Source organism: Amphiprion ocellaris, chromosome 17 (assembly GCF_022539595.1).
Source record: "Amphiprion ocellaris isolate individual 3 ecotype Okinawa chromosome 17, ASM2253959v1, whole genome shotgun sequence".
Lineage (NCBI taxonomy): Eukaryota > Metazoa > Chordata > Actinopteri > Pomacentridae > Amphiprion > Amphiprion ocellaris.
In genome coordinates this window covers 23,504,814-23,526,144 of record NC_072782.1, presented here as the reverse complement: position 1 = coordinate 23,526,144, position 21,331 = coordinate 23,504,814, and the positions used below count along the sequence as shown (strand labels likewise).

The window sequence follows — 21,331 nt, the reverse complement described above, 5'->3', positions numbered from 1 at the left end:
ACATTAGTGTAAAAAGTGCAGTTATCTCTCAGCCAAAAGGTCTGCCCACAAATTTCTGCTGCATCTTTCCAGTCAAAGACATGCAAGAGAGTTAGCCTGAAACATCTTTGCTATTAGTCAACAATGTTATGTAGGTTTTGTATTCATGTTAACCCTGGACCCATGGGTAATCTAACAGAGTCCCAATCCTATAACTACATACAACCACAGGTCTGTTCCTGGTTTCCACACAAAGGTCATCAAAATGAAAATGTCAACACCTATAAGTCTGTTAGGGTCTATGAGCCCAACATTTGTGACCACTTGTAAAGTAAACTGGACGCCTGTTTTGCACGCAACTTGTATGTCATGGTGGATGTTCTGTATTCCATATCCCTAGTCTTGGTTGCATACTGAGTTTTTCATGTTACTCAGCCAAACACAATCAACTACAAAGCTGTGGTCAGGAGGTCAACATCATTTTTTCTAGTGTGCATGTGTGGAATGTTTGCTAATGCATTACCCTACTTCTGTGAAAGTCTGCTGTTCTTGCATGAGCATGATCAAAGCTCAACTATCAAAATAAGTTAGGATTACAAGATTAATCTTATATTTAAAAAAAAAAAAAAACAGTTATAGTGAACACTCTCAATTATTAAGAAGGGTGAGTCTGAGTCAATTAAAATACTCAGTAACCGATGTGAATTAATGTACCGCTAAAAATGATTCCCAACAAGTACACCATTCACTCCTGTCTGAGTAATGTTTGCTATAAACGACTCAGCTACTTTAGGAAATCATGTTTCTTTTACTCAGTTTTAACAAAAGAAACTTTACATTCAAGGGCAGTTGTGAACTAAGGTTCCTGGATTATTTACAGTTAGTGTTATCAGCGCTGGTTAGTTTTTTAAAGTTAATAAATGCAGTTACTAAAACAAAACAGCAGTTTCCCTGGAGGTGGGATTTAGTGGTTATAGCTTTAAACACTTCAAAAAAGAGATGTCAACTTAAATTTGACAGAAGAGTCAGTGACTGCTCATTTGGCAAGAACAAATGAAAGCAATTCTGATTCAATATGACATGCTGAGCAAGAATATACTTTTCAGTTAGAATGAAAGAACAGCTAAATAACACTTCTTAAAAGCACTGTTATCTGTTAAATGTAAACAAAGCTGGCAGACAGACAGACACACACACACACACACACAATATTAAAGACAACATTTCAATAGTGTGGAACTAGGACGGTCAAGTAAGATTAGATTTGAGCTTCGGTAGTAGAAAAAAAAACAGAAGGTGGAAATCTTGAGTTTTCAATGCCCGTCCAACTTCTGAGGAGTGTTATAGGAGTGATACTTCACTTACCCTGGGCATTAATACATCCACTGTATGCAAGATTAGATGACACAGGCTTCCAATGACCTCAGCAGCAAGTATTCTTGTTTTATCCTTGGTCACGTTTATGTGGAGAAGTATTTCATCACATTGTGTCATTTGAGTATGCACTTAAGATCTCAAAGAGCAACTTTTGAGCTGTTACCCAATTAGTTCTTTTCAGTTTCTGGACTGATTAATCTTATTAATATGACTGACTTTGCACATGTACACTTACATTCAAATTATAATTTAGACTTGATCAAGCCATGGCCGGTGGGCCACATATATCATATTGCATGTGCACATCAGATGATAAAACAATAAAGACATGAGAATTATGACTGTCTGTGGAGTAATGCTGGTGTTTCACACTGAACATCATAAAGTTGATTCTACACCATTAACCTCAGGCTAGCTTAGCTATTAACTCCAAGATAAAAAGGTATTAATTCCCTTTAAAAACAAACAATCAACTGCAGGCCTGTTTACAGCATGAACAACAACCATTTTAACTGTAGTCTCATACCATAATTTTATCACTTTTTTCATACCAAAATCCAATATATTCATAGGTGTTTGTAGATGATGTAATGCTAACTAGCTGTCTGTAGCTAGTGGGAATGACACAAGAACTGATACAAAGTCAATGTTAAATTCTGAAAACATGACAGGCCACGTTTACTTTAGTAGTGTAAGTAGAGGAGAGACTGGCCAGTGCATGTGCAGGGATAGGTCTGCTGTCACACAACAAGAGTTTACAACTAAAATCCAGAATGCAAACCGTGTCACAGAAGACTTAAATGATCCAACACCTCAAACTGATCTAAGCAGCTCAAAGATGGACATCTGTATCTATACACATAATTCCAGCCAAGAGGGGCCAGAGCCAACAGGTCATTTGATATCAACAAAATTATATTCTTATACTTTACTGGTCCACAGAAGTTTGTTTGGAGGATTTTGTTTCATACATGCAGAGTAGGTCAAATCTGGGCCCTTCTATCTTAAAACATCACATTTTTAGAACAATTTCTGCCTGACCATCTCTGATTTGCCTGATTTTTTAACATTAATAGTGGCTATGTATTTAGTTATTTCTGAACTCTTAGCTGAATATGTGTAATATTTTCCAAGAAAATTTTAAGTAGTAAGTAGTCTATTTGCTTTTAGCACATTTTTCGGGGATTGAAATTTGGAACGATATTTGAATGACAATATCTCAGGAGCTATAAAAGATAAAAGCCTGAAATTTTAACAGTTGTGTCTCATGTCTTCAGAATCTACAATATTAGTCAAGTAGGTCAAAAAGTCTCTGATTATGGACTAGTTGAAAAAGAAAGAAAATAAATACACCGTGTCCCAAAAGTTTGTTCTCCCTACTGGACAACATGTTTGATTGTCACCAAATGGGTTACACCTGGTTAATCAGGTACTGTTCGGTTGTTTGTCTGATCACACTGTCAGTTCCCAGAATATAAATTTCTTGCTTGACCAAAATGCATTACACTCAACCAAATTTTAAAAGCGTTGTTACCATGGCCAAGAGGAAGGGTGGAAAAGCTACTCTTTCAGAGTCTGAGATTTTTGCACAGGCCATTGCACTTCAAAATGCAGGAAAAACTCATCAGCAGCTAGCTCAAGCCCTTGGCAGAAGTGGTGGCAAAGGTACAACAAAGAATGATCCTTCAAAGACTTGCCTCACTCAGGACGTCCATCTTGCCAACTGCAAGAGCCAAGGATCTGATCAGAAAGGCTAAGGGTAAAAGACACCAGTCATGCAAGTGACTCAGTCAGAGGCTGAAAAATCTTGGAGATGTTTCTAAGAGAACTGTACATCGTTACTTAACAGAAACATTGGCGCTGAAAACTTGCAAGAAGCAACGTACCCCACAACTCACCAAACTGCAAAAGGAGAAGAGACTGGCTTTAGCAAAGAAGTCCGTAACTCTGACTCCAAAAGATAGGAAGAATTGGATTTTCTCTGATGAATGCCCTCTCTACTTATTTCTGACACCTGGCAGACAAAACGATTGCATCTATATAGATGATAGTGAAGAAGCACCAACTTCTGAGCAAGCGAAATTCAGTGAACATAGTATGGTTTGGGGGACTATGTCCGCTTCAGGTCGCTCAGAACTGCACATTGTGCCTCAAGGTACCACTGTTAATGCACAATATTGTACCAACAGCATTCTAGAAAAGGCACTACTTCTAGTTTTGGCAAGAAGGAAAAATTGAGGCCTGTAACTGAATGGAAAATGTTTAACAGACCTTCAGAATTGGTATTTATGCAAGATGGTGGCCCTGCTCACATTGCCCTGTTCTGAGCATTTGCCTGGCTTTCTGTGTAAAGAGAAATGGCCACCAAACTCTCCTAACCTCAATCCAATTGAGAACTGTTGAGGAATCCTGAACAGTCACATCTTTACCAGTCCACCACCAATCACCATGAAACAGCTCAACTCTATCTTCCACCACTCCTGTGTAGGAGGTGTAGGAACATAGAACCATCCACACTCAAGAAAATCGTGCATTTCATGCCTGAACGCTGTGATCAAAGTGAAAGGGGGAAATACTAGTTATTGAATAAATTGAATATATTGCATATTCAGCCTTTGGGCTTTGTTCTTCTGGGGAGAACAAACTTTTGGGACACGGTGTAAATCAAGCTGTAATGTTAGGTCCCATGGTTGCACGCACATTAACAAAAACTGATGATGCAGAAGTAACTAGTGATATTTTCTGAATCACATGTAGGTGAACGTCACAACAACACAAAACAAAACATGTATAATATTTTATAATATTGAATACTTGGTCACAAGAAAGAAAATAAATGTCACAATGGGTCTATCTGCAGTTTAAAAGAAAAACTGAATAAAAGAAAAAATCACAGAACTAAAATTTTTATAGATAAAGTTTTAAATATCCATAATTTTTTTTTTTTTTTTTAAGTTTCAAGCAAATCAGAGGTGGTCAAACAAAAGGCCCCTGATGATTTAAGATGAAATAACCCATTTGCATGCTCCATGCGTGTGCACTACTGACAAAAGTGTCGACCCTCTCACCACATCCTCTCCCCATCTGTCATCTGCTTGGTGTGGCTGCTTGCCCTACAGGTGGCAGAGGATCACTGGCAACACTGAAAACCTGAGCCCAGTGTGCCAGTGCTACTCCTGTCCCCGAGACACTCATCTGGTTTTGTTAGCTGATGGTTGGCTCATGTTTTTGCATGTACAACATTACACTTCCATGCATGCACTTACTACTGATTTTACTGACTACCCTTTCCAAGTTACACAATGCTCTTCTACTACGCTATTTCTTAACTGGCTTTGTTCGTTTGTCAGGGCCCTATGGCCTGCTTTGTTTCATGACCATGTACATGATTGCCTTTGTCGCCCTGTGGACACAAACTTTGGGCTGTACACAAATGTCTGCGTGGACTCTTGCAGACATGAGGAGATAGTGAAATTTATGTCACGCATACTTGCAGACATGGAAAGTATAACACTGGCTTCAACAGCAACTGTAATTACTGTTCAGGCTGTCAACTTATAATGGTGTGGATTTGTGTTAGCACAGCAGTTTTGATTTGTGAAGACTAGCACATTTCTGGTATCATGACATCCCTATAAACTAGCATTATAGCCTTACAAAATGGATATTAATTATGGCCATCTCAGTCATGGAATTATCTGAACATAATTAAAATTCTCTGGCCAACAGTTTAGCAATCAATACGAGTATAGACAAAATTAAGACTTGGCTGCAAAAATATGCAAAGTATGCAAATGTCTAGGCACCCAAGGGCAAATAAAATAAAAATGTAATATTGAATTAATGTATACTGCAGGGGTTGTATTCACAAAAATCCACAAAATATGTCATTGCCCATAGCTGCCCAAACTTATGTGTACTTGCATTATTACTCTATTGATGCGAGTTACCTTGGCACAATGCAATCCCCCAAATGGCTGCTTTGGAAATACAGGTTATTTCATAACACATTTAACACACAGTTCCTGTTTGTGGTGTGTCTGTGTGTGTTTTTACAGGGTCAAGTAGATTATCTAGTTCTGTCCGAGTCATTTTCACTTGCCAGTAACTCAACCATTTCATCTCATTTTGTCAAGCTACTAGGTAGATAAAAAAATTATGGTGGCAACATGTTTGTCAGCTTCAAGTCAAATACAAAAGAATCATTAGGCATTGGCTCACTATAAAATGACTAAAATATAGTACAGTGCATTGAAAACAGTCAGGTATAAGTTGGCTTTAAACAACTGATTAGAATCGTAAACTTTTTGACTTAACTTCTTTCATCACAGAATCCCAATTTATACAACGGTCATTTTATTTAAGGTAAGTCACTTGTTGGATGCTTGTGTTGAAGCGTCATGTCACACTTTGGACCTCTGATTTCATTTGCTTGTGTAGAAGAATTAAATAAGCTGTAAACTGTAAATGTTATCTACGAAAACCATAAAACTGGTATCATGTAGCACTGATGCTGGCAAAAAATGAAGCCTAATTACTAGTAGTAGGTCAGTAACAGTGGAAACCAGCAGGCTGAGTATGAACTACGAACAGAGAGATAAGGCCGCTGTGTCAGACATACGCTAACTGAAAATAATGGATGTCGTCTGGCCAGTCACAATGAACGATTCACTATGGTATAAAGTACTGTAATAAATCTTGTACAGAGCTATATATGTAAACAGGCTGGGAAAAAACAGTGAAAGTAATGTTCAGTGTGAAAAACAATGCCCTTCTTTCAGTTGTGGTTTGTTTCTACAATGACTTTACAAGGAATTTAACTTACATTTCCAATGGATCAAAGCACATTGTTGAGATGACAATGATTTCCAGAAGGTTACTAATACAATACTGAATAGGTCAGGCCCATCACTTCATATTTATTTTATCAAGCTGAAAATATACCCAGAAATGCTGCTTCCTGTTCCACCTCATTAAACAGATAAGGCATACATGTCTCTTACATTTAAAAAAGACTTTTAAAAATTAAAAAACTCTTAAAGTACAAACATGCACTATTGCTGAACACAAACACCTGCTCAATATGACTACATATATGATTGCAGCTGGATTTTTCTTGGCTCCATTGTTGAACATTTCTGGTATGCTTTCATGATAAACTAACATCTGTAGTGTAGGATTACGGTGGCTTCATCTCCCTCAAATGTTCATTGCCAGTACATTTATCTGAGCACAACACATCTCCATGGGAGAAATGGCTGTGAGGGCAGGAGGAACAGTTACCAAGGGAGAGGTTTCCCATAATGCATTGTGAAGCAAGTGGTGCCCCCTCCCTTCTCACGTCGAGGAAGAAACTGTTTCAACATGTCCTCTAGATTTTCACTGCAGTCCCCAAAGGTCAAACATCAGACATCGAGTTAAAAAGCAGTATGCAGTTTTCCCAATGCATCTGTTCAGTCTCTTCATTTATCAAGTCCATCCACAATACATGTTTGACATGACAATGTTGTAAAATGTTTTTAAACTCCGACCTACCACTTGTGAGCGGAGAAGGCAGAAGGAAAAGAGGGAACAGATTATGAATTATCCTGCAGCTCTTTGGCCTTGGTCAGAATGGTATGGACATCTGAGATGGGATAATCCTGAAAAGGAACAGTGGGCAGTAGAAAAACTTAATTCAACATCAGCTGTACGTACACACAATACTGCCAAAAGTATTGGGACACCACTCCAAATAATTGAATTCAAGTGTTCCAGTCACTTCCATAGTCAGAGGTGCGTAAAGTCAAGCACTTAGGCATGCAGACTGTGTCTACAAACATTTGTGAAAGAATGAGTCGCTCTCAGGAACTCAGTGAATACAAGCGTGGTACCATGATAGGTTGCTACCTGTACAAAAAGTCCATTTGTGAAATTTCCTTGATACTAAATATTCCATGGTCAACTGTTAGTGGCATTCTAACAAAGTGGAAGAAATTAGGAACAATAGCAATTCAGCCACAAAGTGGTAGGCCACATAAAATAAGGCCACACAGAGTGGGGTCAGTGGATGGTGAGGCGCACAATGCACAGAAATCACCAACTTTCTGCAGTCAGTAGCTACAGACCTCCAGACTTAGTCTGACTTTCAGATCAGCTCAAGAACAGTGTGCAGAGAGCTTCATGAAATGGGTTTCCATAGCCGAGCAGCTGCATCCAAGCCTTACATCATCAAGTGCAAAGCACTTCCAGAAGAATTTTCAAAAATTCCCATTGTCACATTCCTAAACCTTGCACAAAGCCTTCCTAGAAGAGTTGAGGCTGCTGTAGCTGCAAAGGGTGGACCAAATCCATATTAATCCTTACAGATAAAGAATGGGATGCCATTAAAGTCTGTGTGTGTACAAAGGCAGACGTCCCAATACTTTTGGGAATACAGTGTATGTATGAAGTTCTGAGGTATATTTCACTGTTTTATAAAAAACATACCTGCAGTAATCTCATGTTCACTGTGAAGTCTCCTGCCAGCAAGCTATCTCTGATAAGTCTGTGAACAGAAAGAGAGGACAGAGATCATGATTCACCACAGAAGTCAGAAGCATTATTGCTGTAAGGGTACTGGGAACACAATCTGAAAGGCTCACATGAGCATGGCACAGCAAACCAGGATGAGGAAATGGAATCGGTCCTGGTCAGAAAACAGGGTGTCCCAGATGCGGATGACATCTGGCAGGAGGAACTCCTGAGATAACAACAGGGTGAGCCAGCGGAATGTGAAATACTGGGGTTTGATGTTTTGCTCTTCCTGTGTGGACAGAAAATATAAGGAGAAAAACTGAGGAAAAGATAGAAATGCATCGATGAAATATATTTTACCTTAAGGTTAATAGCGTTTTTAAGTAAATGCAGGGCTCTTATAAGCAGGTATCTTTATGAGTTTGCTTTTCAGTATACCTGGGAGATAAAATGACTATTGTATCAACAATAGAAACTTAAATACAATATGAAAATAGTTTATTATAATATTCAATAGTTTGCAGCTGCAAAACAAGTTTTATGAAGACAGACTATACTGTCCAGCCCAACACCAGATTCCCTCTTTGTGTTTCAAGCCTTTTGTTGCTATATTGTCTATTCAATATAATTCAGAGTAACTTGGTTTAGAGAACACACGAAGCCTAACTTTCACAACACAAACAGCTATAATCATAAACAACTGATTAAAGCAAGTGTTGCAATAGGGATATCTGTGCCACAATCAACACAAACATGATTAACAGCAGGATTTGAAAAGGATCTTTTGTCTTTTTTCCATACTCTCCGGTTTCAGCAGGATGCACTTGCTCCTGGCCATGATTTTTTTATGTAGTGTGTATCCTTTTCACTAAAGAGTAAATCCTAACTAAATAAGAGTTTATCTATAATTTCTGAAACACTAAAAATTCTGTCCATTTGTGATAATAATGTAACTACTACTTTACTTAGAGTGACAGAACCTGTGAGCTGCTGTTAGATCCTGATTCTTCCTGTCTCCAGTTTATAACTAATTACAAAGTTACTGCTTTTATTATATACTTAATGATGTTACCATCGCTTTTGTTCCATGTGTACAAGTGTACAGTTCTCTTGCTTTGGAGACACTCGCATGGATTATGCTGCTGTCTGATGCTGCAGACATTTAATAAAGTCACAGGAGAGACTCTCACTGTGGTGTTTGTAGACCAACATTGGTGCTGCAATATGGAAAAAGTCTTTCTTTAATCACTTCACACAACTCAGAGTATTCTTGCTGGTTTGGACTTACTCATTAGTAATAAGAATGGTTGCAGTTCAGACTTGTGCTGTGTTGAAAGTGATATGAAAATGTTTCTAGTTCTAATCTACTGCTGTTGCAACTTTTATCTAACTTGTCACTAATAAGGCACTGTGAGTGACAGAAACTCTATGAATGTGGGCTTCACGCTTTATGTATTATTTCAGGCTTCACATATACAAAAGGAAAGGCTTCAGTGATGACTGTCTCCTATTTTTCTCCCAACAGGTAGAGTGTTGAAGGGTATTCTGCCCAAGGAAAGTTTTTTTCAATAAAACACATGCCAGAAAAAGGGTGTGCAATTGGAGTCATCTTATAAAAAAAAAACAACTACTCTGTAACTGTTTATTTAAATCACTGGTGTATAGAGGACAGTAGGGAGTTTAGAATATGCCTGTGTTTTCCTGTAAGGAACAGAGACTGAGCAGGAAGCATGCAGGAAGCTTTGACCTCACCAGTTTGAGATAGAGCTCCAGGTCTTTGTCTTTGAGCATGGAGTAAACACTCTCCATCTTGTACGTGATGCCGCACTGAGAGTCATCCAAGCTCTTGATGAAGTTGTCTCTGTTCTCTGACATCAGGTTGGTGAAACAGAAAAAGGTATCTGCTTCAGCATGCTCTGTACAACAAAGCAATTGGGAACCACAAAGGGATGTTATACATGTGCAAATGCAGACATATACTCAGACACACACACGGTTTCAGTTTTTAATTTCAAATGTTACAAACCTTTCCACTCGCTGTTAGGATCTGTGGCAAAAGTGTAGTAAATCGGCCCAACAATCTCATTCATGCCCTGTACGTATGCAATCCCAGGGTTAAGTTTGGCATAGATGAAGAGGATCCGCTCCACTACCTCCCAGTGTGCTTCACTGCCATTGGGCAGCACTTCATATTCATTGGATGGATACAGGTTCAGAGCTTTTCCAGGCGAGCTGACCTATAACAACAAGTTGCAGTTCATCAGGATATGGTACCATTTGTCTGTAAAATTTGTGCATTGCATGTAGGAAGGTAACAAAGATCTTTATATAAATTCAAGGAAAAAGTAAATGAGATGAAAAAGTCAAACAATAAACCGTCCTCCCATAAAAGCAGCAACAGTAAAGAATGGTCTAAGCTTGATTTATAATCCTGTGTTGAGTCTCCACAGAGCCTACGCAAGTGGACTACAGTGTTGGGGTTTCTATGTCACTGTGTTGAGGTTCTTAGTGTAGTTCAAACGATGGCAACTGAAACGGAGCAAATAATGTTGAAGTTGAAGGTAATACATGTTCATCAACATTTCCTTTTCAAAAATACAGCAGAGCTGAAAAGAGATAACATCAGAACCAAGCCTATACATTGGACGAAAACGAATGAAAAGAGGTGACGTGTACAGAGAGGTGGATCACTGTGGAATTACTCTGTATTTCTAGTAGACACAATGAACTACCAAAGCTCACAGAGGTTACAAACACAGAAGTCACAGTTTAACTGCTACTGACTGATCAAAATAAAGTCCCTGCACTCACATGCTTATGCTCACGTCTGTTAACATGATTATGCACATACTGTATTTATTTTTTTAAATTTTATTTTCAGGATTATACTAATTACTTACAAGATCAAAACCATTCATGGTCAACAGATGAATGTAATAGTGTGGTTGGTCCCTTTGCTTTAAAACCACAAATGAACTCAACACAGTGTGTTTCCAAATGGACCACGGTGGTCTGGGTCCTGTCATTTCATCAACTACACTGAATGACCAAACAAGACAGATTTCAAATGAAGTGAACCAATGTGGCTAAATGTGAAAGCAGATTTAGTTCTGTTTGAATCTGTTTGCATTATCAGATTTACTTTTTACTTTTTTTAAACATCCAGATTTGAATACTTTTTCTTGTCATGGTGTCGTACAAATTTTCAACAGAACACAGACTCAGCTGTCAGAGATACTACTTCAGAATAGCATTTTCTAAAATCACTTAGGGCTGTGAGTGTGATTCTTAAATCATCAAAACCTCCTCTAACCATACGGGCAGAAAATATTCTGTCTACTGAATGAAAAAAAATATTTTAAACTGTTTCAGGAATGAAAATAAACATGGTTGTTAGAAAATTAACGCAACAGAAAAGAGTCATAATGAGTCAAACAGGTTAAAACTCAGGGTTTTCAAACACTATGGTTGCTTTAACATTAACACAAAGCGATAAATAGTATTAAAACATGAATATATTCTAATGCATGAGCTGCACCGTCTTAATGCTTGTAATAACTGGTAACAAGTCAACTGCACCAGGAAGCATTTGTGGGAGAAGTTTTTTTCAAAAATTTCTCTCTATGTCTTATGCTGTACAAAGTGATTTTACTATAATGAAGATAATATTACTGATTTTAAGGCCTCAGATATGTGCATCAACTGTGAATTGAAATCAGAAACTCTGCTCCACTCTTCCTGGGACTGTTTGAACCTTCAAAAGCTATGATTCGGCTGGGAACAATGTTTAACTGCTGTGCATATTTCTTTATCTTGTTCACCTTTATATTCAGAAAACTTTATTCAGAAAACTTTATTTTATCCCCAGGGGGCAATTCTAATTATATTCTGCAAGAAGGTATTAAAACCAGAGGAGGTATGCACCGGCAGAGATAATGTTTTTTTTTTTTGAAATGAAAAAGGGTTTTGAGCAATTACACCTCCCCAAGATTGGAGGGCCACAATAGGATACTTTTTTGCCCTTGTTAAAAAATTGTTGATTAAATATAGCTGTTCGATCATTCTACCGTAAACATAAGATTATTTTTTGAAGTATGAAAGGCATATTTATTTATTTTTAATTTTAAGAAAACTTAGTTTTATTTCTAATTATTTTGCTGATATATTAAGTTGAGCTATTTTATGTTTTATGGGTGAACGCTTGAGGAACTCACCTCTGACTGTGTTCTGTATAATAACCTGTTGGAACACCTAAAAGACAACAGAAGTCCAGGAGAGGGCAATATTTCATGCACCTGGTCAGGTTATTCTTTGTCTTTGTGTGCTTACACACAGAAATCCAAACAATCACATTTGTTGAAAAAAGATTAGGGAAAATAAAAGTGTGCAAGTCAGTGCAAATATGTACATTTACCAGAAAAAACTACAGTTTTCTTTATTACAAATTAACTTGCAAGTGTTACTAAACAGAAGCAATGATTTTGAGGAAATCTAAAGATCTAAATGGTATATGATAACGAATGTTTTTATCACATTAGACATGCACTCATGTTATTTGAGGCAAACAACATGAAGTAGCCTCCAGTTTGGGCATTACGGGGTTTTCATCTGCAGCAGACCGGAACTGTTTGGTTTTAAAACCATCCATCTGTCTGTGAAACCAACCAGCCTTCTCCTGAACTCACTTCAAACTGTTAAAGATGTCACCAAATGAGATAAAACACTGTTGTTGACTGCTATTCTTGGTGGTACCTAAAAATAATCTGCTTCTGCACAGTGCTTCACAGTGTAAGTCAGTAATACAAAACCATCTACATGTTATTATACAGCTTTGGGTCAAAGGATTTCATTGACAGTTCCTGAATTTCACCATGAAGAAGAAAAAGACTGATGAGTCTAACGAGTTCCGTACATTAATTATTAAAATATTGGAAAGGTTTTGCACTGTTTGGTGATGACACCCTATTGATTTTCTATGAGATTTCACCTTTGCAGAAACACATGATAAATTATAGAGTCAGTTACGCTGTGTGGTTACTGTCATTTGAAGCCACACCTGAGCAGAGTAACTTAATGGTCAAGAATTTGTCTCTGGACGAACAGTTCAAATACTTTTTGTGGACCGCTGGCTAAATTAAACCCTTTTTTCAAACCACAACTACAGAAATGAGATTCTTAATTCAACTTTATACATTTTACAAGGAAAGATAGCATTGAAATTGTGATACATTAAGAACAAAAAAAATTGCGTCAAATTCCTACCCCCCCCCCGGACGTTAAGGAGGGGACCGAATATCCGGAGCCCAGAAAGTGCTATTGGGGCCAGCCCTACCTGTTGTGCGTCCATCACTCAGCACTCATGAGTTAGGTAACGTAAAGCATGTCGCAAACCCGCGTGAGAATTAAAGAACGTAAAGCAGCGTCATGTCGCAAAAACCACAAGACGGAGTTTCTTTGCGAAAAATCTCTTTTTTAGTCTACTTTATTTTCACGTATATAAACTTAGAGTATGCATCGTGACAAGAAAACACTAATACAATCGTCGCAGGCTATTTAATGATAAATTTGCTGTAATAATTGATAAAATTAGGTTAGAAACGATAGAAACGATAGAAGACAAATGGCACGATAGACACTTTTCTATCATTCTCACGATATGTATCGTCATATCGCCCAGCACTACTTCAGATCAACTTAACTTGAACAAATCTGTTTGGACTTTAAATGTAACAAACCCGCCAATATTATACGGGTAACCTATACCTGCATTTCATATGGTAAACAAGCTCTAATTTAGACTGGTCTCTTACAAACATCAACTTGACAATTTGACACAGTCACATCACTGGATTCCTCTGAACATGTGCTCTACATGTAGTTACACGCCATTACAAGCCTTCATAGCATTTAATACTCCATGTAACCATGACCCAAACTGTGCTGACTACACATGACCATTAACAGTCACTTACATTGGTGACTCCACTGCGGTTGCGGTTTACGGTTTGTGCTTTTAGGGTGGTTTGTTCCACTCGTCGACGTAGTGTCTCATAATCATTCTGAGGATCCAAGATAAGCTGGCAGGGGTATTCAGTGGGACGTTGAAAAAATGCCATGTCAGGATACAACCGCCTGCAAACACGCAAACAGTCCTGTCATATTTATCTTGTGTGTCAGCTGCATTACATAAGCCACTGCTGTATGTTCATTTTATAGGCTATTCTGATCCCCCAAATGCTTAGAAGAATATAAAACATACACTATCATTCAAAAGTTTGGGGTCACTTAGAAATGTCCTTGTTTTTCAAAGAAAAGCAGTTTTTTTTCAATGAAGATAACATTAAATGAATCAGAAATACAGTCTAGACATTGGTAATGTGGTAAATGTCTATTCTAGCTGGAAACAGCTGATTTTTAATGGAATATCTCCATAGGGGTACAGAGGAACATTTCCAGCAACCATCACTCCTGTGTTCTAATGCTACATTGTGTTAGCTAATTGTGTAGAAAGGCTAACTGATGATTAGAAAACCCTTTTGCAATTATGTTAACACATGAACAAAAGTGTGAGTTTTCATGGAAATCATGAAATTGCCTGGGTGACCCCAAACTATTAAACGGTAGTGTTTATCTTATATACTTAACATGCAATTGCAGGCTGTGGTCTGACGTCTATTCACATAGTTTGAAGAGCATACTAAAATAGCATACCTTACATCCTTGTCAATCTGCAGCAGAATTTCATTATCTTTGAAGTAGGTATTCCACCTGCTGTCTGGATTGGGATTTAGAGGCTGAAAAAAAAAATCAAACACTCGTTAAAAAGAGACATTAATTTTTGTTTCTTTCTTTCTGTTAGTTTTTACTTTAGGGGCTAATTGTTGACAAAAAGCAGACAGAACAAAGGCACGGCTAAGTTGACTGTAGAGCTAATCTGACTTACTAGTGAGAGGTCTGTGGTCATGTCTCAATGAAAAAATTCAAACCTAGATGCTGCACACATGTAGCTTTATCAAATCAAGCGTCATGTCAGGGCATCACTGCTGTGAACACAAACAGAACAAAGGGCACTCGACTCACATGGTCCTCCATTGTCACATCTTCTCTAGAAAGGCCCAAGTTGGCCTTGGCGATGCCAGGCTGGATGATCATTTCTTTTAGGAACTGGGAGTACACCTCCCTGTCAGACACATGGAAACAATGGGAGAAAGAAGTCAAATCTAAAATATACCTACAGTTTAATAATCAATTGCATCAGTTACTTTTCAAGCAAAGATCCCAAAGACTGCCTGATTTTCGCTTTTCAGATGCACAGATTTGCTGCTTTATCTTGTCATACAGTCAGGTTCATAAATATTTGGACATTGACACAATTTTCAGCACTGTACACCACCAAAAAGGATTTGAAATGAAACAATCAAGATGAACTTTAGGTGCAGCCTTTCAGCTTTAATTTGAAGGTATTTACATCCAAATCAGGTGAACTATGTAGGAATTACAACACATTTTAGATGTGCCCTCCGCCTTGTTAGGGAAAACAGTGATGAGGACAGAATTCCTCTGCTAGCGCTGACATAAATGAGTAAAATGGTGAGAACATGACACCATGACAAAACACCACAGTTAACAGGATCATGCTTGGCGAGTCACAGCAGAAATGTGAGGGTTTCTTTTTTTTCCTTTTTTTAGTCAGTTAATAACTTAAACTAATTTCATCTGCTATGCTGATTGATGGCAGCTGATTCATGTTTACCTAATGACACCAAGAAAGGATAGTCTAAGTAAAAGCAAGCAATGTGGTTTCAGAGTTTAAACCTATACACTCCTCCATCCCTAGTCTACTTACCTCTGCTTTTTGAGGAAAGACTCCCATAGTGTCTGATCAAGAGGTAGGTAATTGAGAAGAATCTAGAAAGAAGGTTAAAAAAAAAAAAAAAGTCATGAGTCAGGAACATATATCAAAACATTTTGCCACATGGTCAGATCTGTACAACTTCACAGTCTCATTAAAAAATGTGAAATATCACTTTTTAGCTACAACCAACACACCTCCTTTCGAATATCTGCATTCTGCTGAAGAAACAAAGTGCAGCTTTTGCCTAAGGGTTCTATGCTCTTCTTTATCTCATCAGGTGAAGTACTAGCGTAGGTAAATGCTGGCAGATATAAAATATACATTTTTGTTGTTGTTGTTTTAAATTTTTTTTTAGAATTTCCTTTCTTACACAAAGCAGAGCAAACTGTCTTGACCTCTTGTACAAGTCAGTTATTCTTTCTTAACAAAGGGAAACACTTGTTTTACTTAACACTTGTGTCTCTATGAACAATCTGGAGTTTAGTCATAATAACACACTATATTTGAAAATGTCTTCATTGGCACTCAAGGTCACCCTAGATCACATAAAATCAGTGACAAAATACACAATTAGCAAAATGCACTAAAATACTGTACTGGGATCTAAGTTTCCAATGATTTATATGGGGTTGCTCACAAGAATATTAACACTGATTGCCAAGTATTCGCTTTAAATACACTACCAGTCAAAAGTTTGGACACACTGTCTCGTTCAATGGTTTTTATTTATTTTATACATTGTAAATTAATACTGAAGACATCAAATCTATAAAAGAATATATAGGGAATTATGTTGTAAACAAAATAGTGTTAATCTTCAGTATTAATGTACAATGTAGAAAATAATACAAATAAGTAAAAAGCATTGAATGAGAAAATGTGTCCAAAGTTTTGACTGGTAGTGTATATCTTTCCTATTAAAAATGGGTAAAATCTTATTTCATTGTGAGCTGCACTCTGCTCTCTCTCTTTCTCTCACAAACACAATGACAATGGGCCCGTCTGTGAACACAGTTTTCTCTCTGTGCACACTCTGATTTAAAACATGTGCAGAAGGAAGCATTGTTACTGTTTTTTCCCCACAGAGAAGGCAACTGGCTAATTTCCTGAGTAGAATCAATCTAGAATTCACTAATGGCTAGTATCATGAACACTTTTGGAGAAATTTGTCCAAAATTGATATATTTAAATCAACACTTACCATTTAACAGGACATGTAAAGTAGTACAGAGGAGACACACTGTAGCCATAAGTATATAAGATATCACATTTCTGCAAATTTGTCTTCTGCTAGTTCAACGGTCATTTGATAATTTCTTTGTACTGATTCCATTATTGGTTGGGTTTCTTGCACATATGGAGTAGTGCTTGTGATTCCTGTGTGCAAATCTTTTTAACACAGTCACATTGTGAGGACTTGCCTCAGCTTTGAGAAAAAAATCTTAAAACTTGAGGTAGAGCTTGAGGTGCAAGGATTGAGGAAAGGTTAGGAAAGGGATGTAGTACGTATTGTGAAGGTAAAAGAACAATTCCAGGAAATAAATGTAAGTGAATAATGAATCTTCTGAGTTGACAGAAGCAAGAATGTCAGTGTGTCACATTAGAATTTCAGTGACGTTACCAGTCTGGAACGTGCTGCATGACAGTCAGTCACAAAAAGTAGTTGTAGCAGTTATTGAGCTCTAAGCAGGATGACTGCCATAGCTAAAGGACATCATTATCATCCAAGAAAGTACAAGGCTATGAGTGAACTTGAGTTTCTGGGATTTTGGATGGACAGGAGAGCTTGAACACAGATCAACAGTTGTTTACGTCACAAGTGTCACCACCTTTTCTGCAATGGAAACACCGGTCATCCAAAATTTGAGAATAGATTGAGTTTGATTCAAGTTAAATCTCATCATCTAATGATAGACCACCCCTCCATCAACAGGTGGCATTCATCAAACAGAAAAAAGCAGTTTACAATAGGTTTGTGCAATGCATACTTGGAACACACACACAAGCAATCCTCAAGGAAAAAATTACAAGAGGTTTTGCATCATAATGCTAAAATGTCCCTCTACATGGCCTGATGCATCATCCATGCAAAATTACTAAAACAGCACAGAAGCAGAATAACTCACTTTCCAGCAGAGCGCCCGTATGCCTCCTTCAAATGGGATTCCTGAATTGAATGAAGAAAAATACGGTCAAATGAACCTTCATAAAATGTCATAGTAATATGCTGTTAATTATTATTAAATTATTTTTAATAGTAGTACGAAGATCTGAAAAATTACCATTGAAGCACAGTTCCCTCAGTGTCTTCAGGTTTATGTTTTCTCCTCCCAAAGCTACTTTGAACTCCTGTATTCTGAAATAAGAAGGTGAGGTTAGAGCCACAATTATTTTGAACTCAATACTCAGCGACAAGATACCTCTAATATTTATATGAAATTCCAAATTGTTACCACATGCTGAACAAGACAAGATGTTCTTTCTAGTAGAACACACTGTATCTTGTTTGTTTGCCATATTGCCCTCAATGGCCTTAGACAACCAGCAATATCAGTCAGTCAATTAATCTACAAGCTGACCAACATATGTCATGTCACAGCACAAACATCATCACATTCCTGTACTGTGAGTTCAACATGTTACCACTAACATTACCTTTTACCTGACACAGCATTGTGGAGATATGGTCTGGCTATGTGAGACCTTTTGCCTTTGTATGGTCTACGCTCAGCACTATTGTATCATGTGAGTAGGAGGGGCTTTAACTATTTATATGACATTTTAAAGATCAACTTATAGAATTTCTTTAAAAATGAGGCAAATTACAGTTGCACTTGTGAGCGGCTTCAAAAACTCCCAAACTAAAAATCAGCTCCGTAGTGACGACTGCTCTTTAACTTAGTTAATGTACCAGTGATATATAAATCTACCACTGCAGACTACATGTTAGCTTCTTTATTGCACAGTGTCCAAGAAACAGGAATTCAGCTCAATCCATCACAAGCAATCGTTTTGATGTACTCATGATTGAATTAGATAGAAACTGATCCAATTTACTACTGCAACCTAAACACAAATTCTAGAAATCTTAATCATTTGTTCAGTTTTTATTTTGCCCAATGTGGATAAAAGATCAGAAACTGTTAGTATAATGTAATCTAGTTGGTCCAACATGATAAACTTCATCGTTAAACCAACCGCAGCTGAGAATCAACACATCTTCTAAATGAGGGATGGGGCAATTGTTGGCCTGAGGATATATTAGATGTGATAATTCTGCATTTTTCCAGTTACTGGTAGATTTTTTTAAATAAATTAATTTCAAAATGAAGTACTTTGCTTGATCACCTTTGTCTATATACAGTCTGTGTCCCACCCACAGCGCAATCTGATTGGTTACATGTCAACAATAGCAGCCAATCAATACAGAAGGATAAACGTCAAAACGTTCTATTTTAAATAAACATTTGGGAAACACATATAAGCAAAGGCATTTTCAACAAAGCTCTCTAATAGAGATAGTATTACTCTAAATTTTAACATCAAAGTAGAATTTTCCCTGGAATGCAAATCTGTTCCAAATCTCAAAAAACATATTGATCTGCTAAATAGCAAAATCGGTAATGGTACAGACCAAGAAAAAAAAAACAACAACAACATAAACACAAAAACTGATTACATTAACCGTCAAGGTGGTAGTGCATGTCCTTTAGGCTTATTTATGGATTCATTTAAGCAGTATTTGCTACCTTTCCTTTACATAAAGCATACCATAACACCGCATCAGCCATATTTTTGTATTATAAAATATGCTCTGCGCATCTATGCACCTACAGCATGACTATTTTTATCTTTCTATTTAAAAAAAATAAAAATAATCATAAGTCCAAAACATGAATTGGAAATCCACCTTTGCTTCATTTCGATTGAGAACAAGTTATGTCAGACTTGGCAAAGTTTTAAAGTTGTGATGGAAGATGGTGTATGATAGATGAATAACAATAGCAAAAAGGCACGCAAAACATACAGTCAATACTTGTTCTTGCATGTAATGCAACACGTTAACAGTTTATGTCTGTTAAATTAGCAAATTATAGCAGAGACACCGGTTAGCGCATAGAAAGACTGATTAAAACGGTCTTTATACATTTGGCTAAAATAGTTTCTTGATAACCACGGGCTGACTCATTTGCAATTATCTTCTCTAATTGAATTTAACGTCAGGACGACCGTATAACTAGAAATAATCCACATTTGTTTTCACCCTTGCACAGGCAGAACCACTTTGTCAGCACATATTTCCAGCTGGATGAAAGCTAATTGTTAGCCAGTTACGGCTCGAGGAAGTATGTGTCAGCTGATATGCTAACATGGAGCTGGCGCTGCTAATCACATAAAGCTATGAACTTAGTGTATTAGCTTGTAACGCGCCAAGAGACTCACTCTTTCTGACATTAAGTGTGGTACTTTAAACTTAGCAAAACCTTATTAAGATAGGTATGCTTTTGCTACTCTCGCCTTAAACCTAAACTTAGCTTGTGTTTGGTTAGGTCTGCTGCTTTTGCTGCTAGCTTCACATTAAGTAAATGCTAGTTTAGCGGTTACGCTAGCTGCTAAAATAAAGCGTTTTTGACTGTTCGTGCCTTGTGCATCTCATGCAAGGACAAAGATTTCGAAGCGTCTCACCTGTTTCTGTAAGCAGTAGACATGTCTGGACAGGCGACGATGTTTTCCTTCAACTGTTTCCGAAAAGGAATGACTTATTGGCCAGAGGGAAGTCCTTCTTTCGCTTCCGTGTTCACAGCAGCACAGTGGCTAGACAGTACCTACACCTACAGTCAGTCTGCGAGTCACGGTTCATATGACAAATACTGCCACCTTCCCAAGTACTGTTCAGTAAAGTAGCATTCACTTCAGGTCTTTCGCTGTTTCAACAATGTTCTAATAATGCAATGTTTGCAGAATTATAATTAATGTTCAGATGGCAGTTGCTATTTAAAAAAAAAAAAGGATTAACTAATTGATTATACACGTGATTGTCAGTAGAAATGACACTGCTGCATCAATTCTGTGTATTTATTTGTTGTAGGTAGTGATGGTCCTCTGATACCCGAGGTTTCGACACATGCGCTGTAGCTCATGAAGCAAACGTATCGAGCAACTGTGCCGAGGCGTGGTTTGGTCACGTGACTCGTGACGTTTGAATCACTTCAGTGACGTTTGAAGCACTCAACTGCTTCGAATCACCTGATTGGTTCGGTTTGTTATGTGAATCACTCAGCGGGATCGAGTGTTACGGGATAGGAGATCCCTATTTAGTGTTGTTCATTTGAATTGTTTTTCGCAGAATAGATTGGGTTTTTTTGCTGTTGTTTTTGCTTTGAGAGTTAGTAGTATGTCAGATTTCGTATTTCGTAGAGAATAGATAGATAGATAGATAGATAGATAGATAGATAGATAGATAGATAGATAGATAGATAGATAGATAGATAGATATATATATATATATATATATATATATATATATATATATATATTCCCAACTCACCACCCCCATGCCACAACACCTGGCACAGAACCTTGTCAGGTGCTTAGCTGACAGACTACAAACCAAAGAAAAGAACA

The 21,331-nt window shown here is 37.5% G+C and overlaps 1 protein-coding gene across 1 annotated transcript; it reads right to left on the bottom strand.

The window, feature by feature from the left end:
• Positions 1-6,255: 6,255 nt before the first annotated feature.
• Positions 6,256-20,789, bottom strand: tbc1d13 (TBC1 domain family, member 13). The gene is made up of 12 exons (XM_023285353.3): positions 20,393-20,789; positions 17,989-18,062; positions 17,833-17,873; positions 15,698-15,759; positions 14,932-15,031; positions 14,563-14,645; positions 13,824-13,983; positions 9,878-10,088; positions 9,604-9,767; positions 7,980-8,140; positions 7,825-7,882; positions 6,256-6,998 (listed from the first exon to the last, which is right to left on the bottom strand). Exons 1-12 carry the CDS (start codon positions 20,413-20,415, stop codon positions 6,933-6,935), a joined length of 1,203 nt encoding a protein of 400 aa, XP_023141121.1. The 5' UTR covers positions 20,416-20,789; the 3' UTR covers positions 6,256-6,932.
• Positions 20,790-21,331: the final 542 nt, after the last annotated feature.